This window comes from Nesoenas mayeri, assembly GCF_963082525.1.
Source record: "Nesoenas mayeri genome assembly, chromosome: 1".
NCBI classification, from domain to species: domain Eukaryota; kingdom Metazoa; phylum Chordata; class Aves; order Columbiformes; family Columbidae; genus Nesoenas; species Nesoenas mayeri.
Window position 1 is genome coordinate 109,873,891 of NC_137541.1, and position 10,044 is coordinate 109,883,934.

At 61.4% G+C, this 10,044-nt stretch overlaps 1 protein-coding gene across 1 annotated transcript; it reads right to left on the reverse strand.

Annotated features, from left to right (window-relative positions):
- Positions 1-700: 700 nt before the first annotated feature.
- ARX (aristaless related homeobox) lies at positions 701-8,521 on the reverse strand (the record flags this gene model as incomplete). The annotated part of the gene is made up of 5 exons (XM_080363756.1): positions 701-1,773; positions 2,926-3,260; positions 5,222-5,267; positions 6,523-7,240; positions 8,329-8,521. 5 exons carry the CDS (start codon positions 8,519-8,521, stop codon positions 1,533-1,535), a joined length of 1,533 nt encoding a protein of 510 aa, XP_080219882.1. The 3' UTR covers positions 701-1,532.
- Between the last annotated feature and the right edge of the window lie 1,523 nt (positions 8,522-10,044).

The window sequence follows — 10,044 nt, forward strand, 5'->3', positions numbered from 1 at the left end:
GTGGGGTGGCTTCCCGCGGTGTGGGGTCCCTGGCACCGAAAGACAACCCCAGCACCCGCCTCGTAAGCGCCCGGGGCGGCAGAGGGCACGACACGGTGCCCACGGCAGAGCGCGGCTGGCGCAGCCGTGGGTGCCCCCGCCATCTGCAAATCCCCCTGCAAACGGGGCCGCCGGCACCTCGTCTCCCCCAGGCTCTGGTAGTCGCCCCCGGCCAAGCGACCCACGGCCCTTCACGCCCCGTGAGGTTTCCGGGCGGGGGTGCTGGTGCGCAGCCCCCGGCCACCCCATCGGGGCTCAGCCCCGGGCGCCCGCACAGGCGGCGGCCCCCGCAAGGACCGGGCTTGTTCTTTCTTTTGTTCATTTTGTTTTGGTTTGGTTTTTTTGTTAAACATATATTTGTGTTTATTTTCTGAACGCGGCACTTCTCCATCGGATAGCAAGGAAAAGTGTTAACAATAACGACATTACACGAAAAAGTACTGTACCATCGCCTCTTGAGGGTTTCAGAAACCTCTACAGTTAATAAGTTAAATAAAGGGTTTGTACATAAATATTTGTCTAGGAACCCTATTATATCTACAACACAGTAAGAATCTACAGAATGACAAACTTTTACAACACTACACTGAGTGCAATTGTTTTATAACATTTCAAATATACAAAGCTCTGTTCTTTTTTATAACAATGGTATGTACAGAAATCAATAATCACAGTTTAGTGACTTAAACAGTCCATATTCTAGCAGTGTATTTCCCTTTGGTTTGATATAAAAACCTTGGTTGGTGTAGTGATAAAGAATATAAGAAGAAAAAGATATACCCTTTCCCTTAAGTGCACTGGTTATCTTACAGCATCAAATTTACTTTCAGTCTGCACTGGCAGCATCCTTGGTTAGCGTATATGCAGCTCGCTGCATCAACATGTAAAATGGTTCTCCAGTGCTCTTAACAGACCAACTTAACATCCTATGATGTTATTTTAAGAGGATGTGGGTAGCTTTCCTCCCTTTTATTTTATTTTCTTTTTTTCTATTTGTTTCTTTTTCTTTTTTTTTTTATTTTTATTTTTTTTCTTGCCAGATAAACAGAAGGAAAAATATTTAGTGTACATAACGCTAATATATAATAACTTTTATTAGGGCTTTTTTTTTGTTGTTTTTTTCTTTTCCCCTTAATGCTGAGAGAGGAAACGAACATGTCGTACATTTAACAAATGTACCAGCCAAGGAGTTACTTATTCAGGAGCTTGCAAGTATCAGTTCACTCGTGTGAGGGCTGATGCGACAGGCGCTTGCTGTCTCCAAGTTCCTAACTCGAGAACCTACCCCAGTCTTAGCTGCTGGTCCTCTGTTGGTTTTTTTTTTTTTTTTTATGTATTTTATTATTTTTTACCCCCCCGTTTGGTCTAGATTCGTGCTGAGGTGACCTTTATTTATTCGCGTATTAGCTCTTCCCTTTCCTCTCTCTGTTTTTTTTCTCTCCCCCCCTAAAAAAAAAGAAGCCAACCCGAACCCCCAGGACGGCCACTGTCTCTTAGCACACCTCTTTCCCCGTGCCGTTCCCGGGGAGGATGTTGAGCTGGGTGAGCTGGGCGGCATGTTCCTTGGCCTTCAGCCGCAGTGCGGCGATGCTGGAAGCCCGCCGGTCGGCAGCGGCGCTGGCCGGGTCCCCCAGCCCCGCCGAACCCACCGCTCCCTCGGCGGCCGGCGCCGGCTGCCGCAGCAGGGCCGCGGCGCTGGAGGCGCTGCCCAGGGGGGCCATGGTGGAAAAGAGCCTGCAAGGGAAGCAGAGACCGCTGTCACAGTCGGGCCGGGGCTCACTGCCTTCCCGCCGCAACGCCCCGCGCATCTTTCCCGCCAGGCGGGGACGCGGGGGGACAAAGACACTAGAGAGGAAAAATTAAAAAAAAAAAAAAGATAAAAAAATCCACACCAAAAAACCCCACAACGTCAAAGGGCAAAAGGTTGTGGGGGAAAAAAAAAAAAAAAATTAGCGACAAATAAAATCGCCGAAACCGATACTCCCCTACCTGCCGCTCTCGGGGCGGCTGATGCCGGGGTAAAACAGCCGGCGGGGAAGGGGGTGCGAGGAGAAAGACTCTGGAGGGGAGGGGGATTCTCTTTAGTCGGTACTAAAAAATAAGGGAAACCCCCTGTCCTAGGAAGGCTGCGCTCCTCCCGTCCATCAACGGAACCGCTCCCGGGGGGCCGGGCACTGCGCCCCGCTCCGCGCCCCGACGGGGCGGCTCCGGAGGCAGCCACCGCCGCCCGGGGGTTCCCCTACTTTGGCCTCGGACGCTCGCGGAAGCTCGGCCCGACATGAGCCTTTCGGAGCTGCTCAGGCGGCCAAACAGCGGCAGTGCCCTCCCATGAGCAAAGCAGAGGCCATGTGTGCACGTAGGGCAACCCACGCGTGGTTTTTTATTCTGCATGGGGGCATTGATTTCCGCACACTTGCCCCGCGGGGACCCTGCTCCGTCTTTGCTCCCTGCGTGGGGCTTCGCAGCCCCGCGGGGACGCCCGGGCTCCCGGCAAGCGCCACCGGCGCCCGTAGCCGGTTGTCCCGCGGGCCGGCCGTCCCCACAGGGGACTCGCTGGACCCTCAACGATGGAACGGGGTGGGGGGGAGGGCGCGAGAACTGCCCTAGCCCAATGAGAGGCCAGGGTGAAAACACGTGATCTGCGCGGCGCCCAATCAGTGCCGGCCGCAAGCGCTCCAAGTTCGAATGCCGGGGCGGCCCGCGCGAGACGTGTCCCGCGTGGGGCCGGGCCAAGGAGGGACCGGCGGTGTCAGGCAGGGACAACGCCACGGGCGGGACGGGCGCGGGGCTCCGCGAGCGACCGCGGCGTTTCCCCGGCGGCTGCCGCCCCCCATCCCCTCCCCGAATGTCCCCCGTGGTGCCGGGTCGCGCGTGGGCGGGCGGTACCTGCCGAAGGCGGGGCTGATGAAGGCGGGGTGGCGGAACACGGCCGCGCCCAGGAAGGTGCCGAGGCCGAGGGGGGTCCCGCCGGGGGGCAGCGCCGCGGAGCCGGGGGGCGGCGGCGGCAGGCTGGGGAAGGCGGCGGCCGCGGCGGCGGCGGCAGCAGCGGTCCAGGCGGAGTCTAGAGCTGGGTGATGAGGAGGGAAAGGACTAGCATCAAGGTATGGACTGAGGGGGTGAGTTGCTGACAGGGGACCAGGGAAAGGCAAACCTGGGGGGTGTGTCTGAGCCCCAGCCTTTTCCCTCTTCCGCCACTTAGCCCTACGGTTCTGGAACCATACCTGAAAGCCAAAAGAAAAACCGGTTTTAATATGCCTGCCCGCGTCCTCGGCGGGGCGAGCTCCGCAGGAGCCACGCTCCGGCCCGACAGTGCCCGCTCTTTCGCCGCCCCCGCGCAGGGAGCGTCCCGAAAGGGGCCGATCCGCGGGGGCCACGCGTGTCAGCGTCGAGCTGCAGCTCCGGGCGGTGCCGATCCAGCCCGGGAGCCCGCAGGCGGCTTTCCATGGGGCCCCCCGGCCCTGCGCCGGGGAGTCCCAGCGGTTTAGCCCCCATCCCGGTTGTCCGGCAGGTCGGAGCTGCGGGCAGCTGCCGGCGCGGAGGGCGCTTCGTGGCAGCGCTCTCGCTGCGCTGGAATCGCGGGAAAACAATTTCCCACTAAGCGGGTTTTCGTTCCGCACGCACACCCATGCCGGGAGCTGCGCGGATTTTTTTCGCTGAAGGGAATATTTACAAATTATATCGTTTGAGGATCATAGACTTTTTTTTTCCCCCTTCCCCCTTCAGATTTAGAGCGAGGAAAAAAATCGTGATTTCACGAACGTCTGAAACGAATTAATAATTTGCGAGGCAACCAAAGCAGTTAATTTACGTTTCCAGGCTGCCCTGTTACGATCTATTTTATGAAAGTTAGTTAGGACACCGCGGCAGTGCCGTCCTTTGCCTCTTTTCCACCTCCCCCAAAGAAAAAATCGTGAACTAACAAAGATTTAACACAGGAGAGAGGTAGAGAAATAAAAAAATTAACGTGTTTCAAACGAAAATAAAATATTAGCTTAGAGATCAAGTGCGAGGCATCACCCGCACCTAAGGGGAGAGACTTTGAGAGGGACACACATTTGTCTTTTTTTCGGGCTGGTGTCGGCTGAGATTTCCCTGTTAGGCTCGGCTTTGTGAGCTCAGCGTGAGATCCCTTCTCTCTAGGAAGCAAGAAAGGCAGCAGTGCTGCGGATTTCTCCGTACAGTTGTAGAGCGAGACCTGATCTCCGCATCTGGGTATCCACGCAGGAAGAGGCATCGCATTCACGGGGAAGCCAACAGCCTGGCACGAAGGGAGCGTTTCTCCCAGCTAAAACTCAATTAGCAAGCTGTCCTCGCTGCAATTCCTCCTTATTGAATTAATAAGTCTGAGTAGACCCAAAGGTAAACGAAGGGACTCTCATAATTCATATTCCCTTAATTACATCTTCTCCCGTGAATAGAGGAGAGAGAAAGGGGGTGTCTTTCTTTTTTAAAAAGTTATTTAACTTTCCCACGACTTGTTCCCCTGAGCTGAAAATACTGATTTGCTGTCACATCTCTGTTTGACAATGGAGAAATGTGTCAACAGAAAGGAGGGGACAAATCTCATCATTAGCCCCTCTAATGCAAGAAGCTGTTGTGTATTAAATGAGCCATATGGAATTTATTATGCTTTATCAGCGCCCGATTTTAACTGTAAAGTGATTTGCTCAGCTTCAAACCCAGAGACATCTGTTTTCTGTTGGCAATCAGGGCATCCCAATGTTTATCGTCTCTTTGGTTATGAGCCCCGGGTTGGGAAATGCACTCTGGTATGGGGCGGCAAACACCTTTAATAGCATTGCACTCACTCACTATTAGATCAATGCAGGCTTATTGCTATCAAAAATGGGAAATCAAATAGCATTAGCCAGCTCCTTGTGCAGGCGGAGAGGAAATCAAACAACATTTCGCCTTCAAATGGCCCTGTTTGTTCTAGCACTAAGTGGGCTTTTATGAAGCCCGATTGGAGATTTGATGGCAGCCAAATACCCGGCTTGCGGCCGAGCGGGTCTCGCTAACAACCGAAGCCCCGGGGGGCCCCCGCCTTTTCATCACACGGGGTTTCGCCAGCCGATGGTTCGGTCCTGCCGGGGCCGGGGACGCTGCCGGGGAGGGTCGGGGACACCCCCCAGCACCACTGGGCGCCGCCGACGGACGCCCCGCTCCCGCCGCCGCCACTCACCTGCACTCGGGCTTCGGTCAGATCGAGCCTCATGGCCAGCTCCTCCCTGGGGGAGACACACACGCCGCCGTCAGCCCGGGGCACCCCGAGCCGCCCCCCCGCCCGTGGCTCTGCGCCCCTGAAGCCCAACGGGCCCGAAATCCCGGTGCCCGAGAGAAGCAGGGCTGGGCAGCGGGACTCACGAGTTTTGGAAACCCCGTTCTCACCGCTCCCAAAGTTCAGCCGCTCCCCGCCGCAGCCGCGGTGGAGGGGGGTGGCAGTCGAACCACCGCAAAGTGCAGTTTGCATTGCCGCAATTACGGCAAATCGGAAACCATTAAAACCTTACAAAAACGTTCATCAGCTCTGTACCCAAAAGAGGAGCCCTCCCAGGTTAGCTGGGCCCCGTCGCCGCCGGGCCGCCCCCACAACTCCGCACCGGCCTGGCATGGGAAGCCCCGGAGGAAAAGCCAAAACCGTAAAAAACATCAACCAAAAAAGCGTGATATATTCATATACACATCCCCGAGCAGCCGCTCCCGAGGCCGCAGCCGGGGCCAGGCGGCGTCCCGTGGTTAACCCCACGGGCAATGTCCGGGCCATGTGCGGCACCGAGGGCAGGGGAACAAAACGCCCCTGAGGACACCTCCTCACGGACTCCTCCGGCAAAACAAATGAGAAACTGGGAGGGTGTCCTTGATCGAAAATAAGGGCTTTGGGGGTTCAATCCTCCTCTGGGCTGAAGGAGAGTGCGGTATTTTCAGGCAGTGCGGGGAGCTGTCAGGCGGCTCTGCCTCTCTCCCAGCCAGCGCTTCCCGCAAAGGAGCCACCGGCCAGACGCACCGCCGCAGGACTCCCGTTTTCAACGGGAAAATGCCCCCGAAAGTGTGAGCAGAGCCAGGCCGGGCCCTGCCGGGCCACTCGAGGGTGGCTTCTAGCAGCGAGGGGCCCCGACGTGCCGGCCAGTATTTTTAGACAGCGGTGCTTTGAACTATGCTCCTGTCGGGGCTTCCCCGGGCCGGGGTCCAGCCTCACGGGGAACGCGTAACTGATCCCGGTGGCAGCCGCCTCGAGTGGAGAGGAGGGCAGCGGGTAAAAATAGCCCCCGGAGGCGGCCTCCAGGCGGGCCTGCGCGGACCCTGCAGACCCTGGGTTCCCCCGGAGCCCAGACCTGCTCCACGTCCCCTCCCAGACCGGAGGTGTCCGCGGCAGGATTCATCCCGGGGGAGGTTTGGAGGCGGGAGTGCAGCACACCGCGGGCCCGTCCCGTCCCCCCCGGGGCTCGTCCGCTCCGCGCTCGGCCGGGGCCCCGGCGCTGGTACCTGGTGAAGACGTCGGGGTAGTGAGTTTTCTGGAAGGCCCTCTCCAGCTCCTCCAGCTGGTAGCTGGTGAAGGTGGTGCGGTAGCGGCGCTGCTTCCTCTTGAGCAGCCCCTCCTCAGAGTCGCTGCCGGCCGAGAGGCAGACACTCTCCTCGCCGTCCTTGCCCTCGCCGTCCTCGGGGTGCAGCAGCAGCTCCTCCTTGGGGGACAGATCTCCGCCCTCCGCCCCGGGGGCCGCGGCGGCGCCCCGACAGGCCTCTTTCAGCAGCCCACCACCGTCCTCGCCCAGCAGCTCCTCCTCCTCGTCGTCCTCCAGCTCCTCTTCCTCCTCGTCCTCCTCCTCCAGCATCTCTTCGTCCTCCTCCTCTTCCTCCTCCTCGGCAGCCGGCGCGGCGGGGCCCGGTCGCTCCTCGACGTGCGCGGCGGGGCTGCCCAGCTCGTCCCGGGCGGGCGGCGGCGCCACGAAGGGCGCGTTTTCGCGGTAGCTCTTGCTGCGGCTGATGCTGACCTGGGGTGCCTGGCTGATCTTCAGCGTGTCCCACGGGGCGGCGGCGGGCACGGGGCCGGCGCCCCCCTCCGGCCGCCCATCCGGACGGTCCCCCCGCGGTCCCGCCGGCCCCGGTGGCAGCAGCCGGCCCCCGCCCGGCCCGTAGAGCCGGCGCAGTTTTGGGGGAAGGTGCAGCTCGGCCGGCTCGAAAGGGGGGCTCCCTTTGGGGGACCCTGCGCCAGGAGAGGTGGGTTAGGCAGCCGCAGCAGTCAGACGGGGAAGGCAAGCGTGGGGAGAAGAGGGGTGCGGAGAGAAGAAAAAACGGGCGGGGAGAGAAAGAGAGATATGGTCAGTGGGATCAGCGCGAAGAGCCCAGTGCAAGACCCCAACTCCGCAGCCCAGCACCGTTTTATAACCCGCACCGATATAAGCCCCCACAACACCGTGGCGTTAGACTATCCCCTGCCCGCGCCGCTGCTACCGGCCTGGGAATAATTTCCCCCCGGCTGCAGCGGCGGGACAGTCCCCGGGGGAAGCTCGGTCAGTCCCGGGCCTGCGCCGGCACCTCCCCGGCAGCGGCCACCGCGGGGCCCCATCCTGCATGGCAGGGCTGCGCCGTCCCCCTGCCCCTTCCCGGCATACATCCTTTTTTTGTGTGTGTGTGTGCTTTTTCGTTTGTTTGTTGCACCCCCCTTCTATCGCCTCCTCCCGCCCCCCAGGTTTCCCTTTGATTTCGGAAGAAGGAAACCCACCCGGCTGTGAACGCCGGGGAAACCGTGAGGGATACCGTCCGTGGGAGTTGCCCAGGCGAGCTTCCCGTGGCCCTGGAGGGGCTGCGCCCAACTTCGAGCCGGTGGTGGCGGCTGCCAGCGCCCCTTTATTACCGCCCTGTCTACTGCCAGGCACGAACCCCTACTGGCTCGCCGAGATCCGTTACAGATTTAATGCGAACGGGCGAGCTTCTGGGTGCACGGATCACATCCTGCTCTGATTTATTTTGCCTTAAAAAATTACACATATATCGAAAGCAACAACAACCTAAAGCGGCAGTACCCGATCGGCACGGAATTAAACGGGCTGAATTTCGGGTACCGCTCTGGCCGCGCTTCCTGGCAGCACAGCAGTCGCTATGGAGCAGAGTAACGGGATAAGGGCGGCTGTGGCTCCGACGCGGCGTCTGGCCGGGTGGACGGGGAGCGGGGACGAGCCGCGGGCTGCGCCGGGGCTGGAGGGGGCGCAGCCGGCCCTGCCCTGCCCGACGCCAGGGAAAAGGAGAAGGGCGAGCGCGATGAGGCGGTGGCGGCGGGTCGGTGGCGCTTACCTTGCGCGGCCTTATCGGTGTCGGGGCGGGCGGCGACGGCGGGCAGGCTGGGCGCGGCGCCGAGTAGCCGCACCTTGCAGGGGCTCCGCCGGCCCAAGATGCTGTCGATGCAGTAAGAGGACAGCAAAGTTGGCGATTTACTTTTGCACTCGGAGCGCTCGGCGCAGCTCTCCTCCGGGTAGGGGCCGCTCATGGCGGCGGCGGCGGGGCCGTGCCGTGTGGCCGGGGCGGGCTGCGGCGGCGCGGACGCCCCCGCGGCGCTGCCCTGTGCCGCCGGGACGCCCGTCACGGGGGGAGTGAGCGGTGGCCGCGGCGCTCTTGAGTCCCCTCGGCTCCACGTGCGGGCAGCCGCCCCCTGATTGGCTCTCGATGGAGGCCGGGCGGCCGCCGACAGACGGCGCCCGGCAAACCCCGGCTCGGACCGCCCCGGATCGGCGCCCGCCCCGAGCCACCGCGCTGCCCTCCCCCCGCGCCACGCCCCGCCGCGCCCCGCCCTGCCCCACAGAGCCCCGCCCTGCCCCGCCACGCCCCTCCCGCCACGCCACGCCCCCGCGCCCCGCTGGCGTCCTGCTCCGTGGAGGCGGCAAGCGGGAAGCCGTCGGGGGCGGCCGGATGGGCGGTGGCGGAGACTCCGCGGCACGCCTCGCACCGTTCTCTCCTCACCCTCGACGGCAGCCCCGGTCCCCGCCCGGCCTGGCCGTGACTCAGGGTGGTGCCCTATCGGGGGCGGGACTGGGCCCCGCTGGGGTATCCGTGCCGGATTCCCTCCCGCCAGCAGCACCCCCTCTCGGCGCAGCGCTGCGCCGCGCTCGCAGCCGGTGTTTAAAAATACCGGGGTCAGCAATTGGGGTTTTAACGTAACAAACACCTGGACAACACCTGCAGGGACGAGGGCGCGGTGGGACCAGCGCAGCCGGCCTGGCGTAGCGAGGTGCGGCCGCCGGGGGAGCCGCAGGGAACGTCCCCCAGTCAGGGGAGGGCGCACAGCCCGGTGCGGCGCTGGCCGGCCTCCGCCTCCCTGCCACGACCGCCGCCGCCTTTCCCCGCACGCAGGCCCCTTCAACGCCGTTTCGGGGTGAAAGGCCTCTGAGGTTTTTTGATTCCCCTCATTTCCCTTCCCTGTCCAGCGGACGCGTCCCGGGCAAGTTCTTGCTCCATCTTCGGGCAGTTTGGCCTCAGTTTTAACCGGTACGTTACAGCTGCCGGCGGGTTTCCTGTTAACCGGTGCGCTCCTCGTACCGGACTCCCGCAACCACAGACACGTCGGAGGAACCGCTCTCAGCCACCTCAAATAACCCATCTGCTCTCTCAGGTTGTGCCCGGCTCCGGGTATCGGAGGTGAGACAGCCCCATTTTCCCTGTCCGTGCAGCAACTCCCGTGCGTATCTCGCATCTCCTGATTACTTAAACCAGAGGGAATTAAGAGGAAAGATAAGCAAGTGCCGATGTGTGTCCGTGCGGGCGCGGACACAACGTCGCTCTGCCTGTGCCGATGCCCGTGTGCGCACACGCACACTTACACACACACTCTGCCAGGATCTATAGGTGTGTGTCCGTACGTGCCGCTCGGGGACAACGATTACTCACACAGCCGTCGCCTCCCTGCGAGTGGGGCTCCTGCCCGTTATTCCTCCTTTCTCGTTTCCCCCTGCCCTCGCGGGTGAGGCCATGCCAGCAGCGAGGCGGGGGACGCCTCGACGTGCGCGGCCGGCAGGG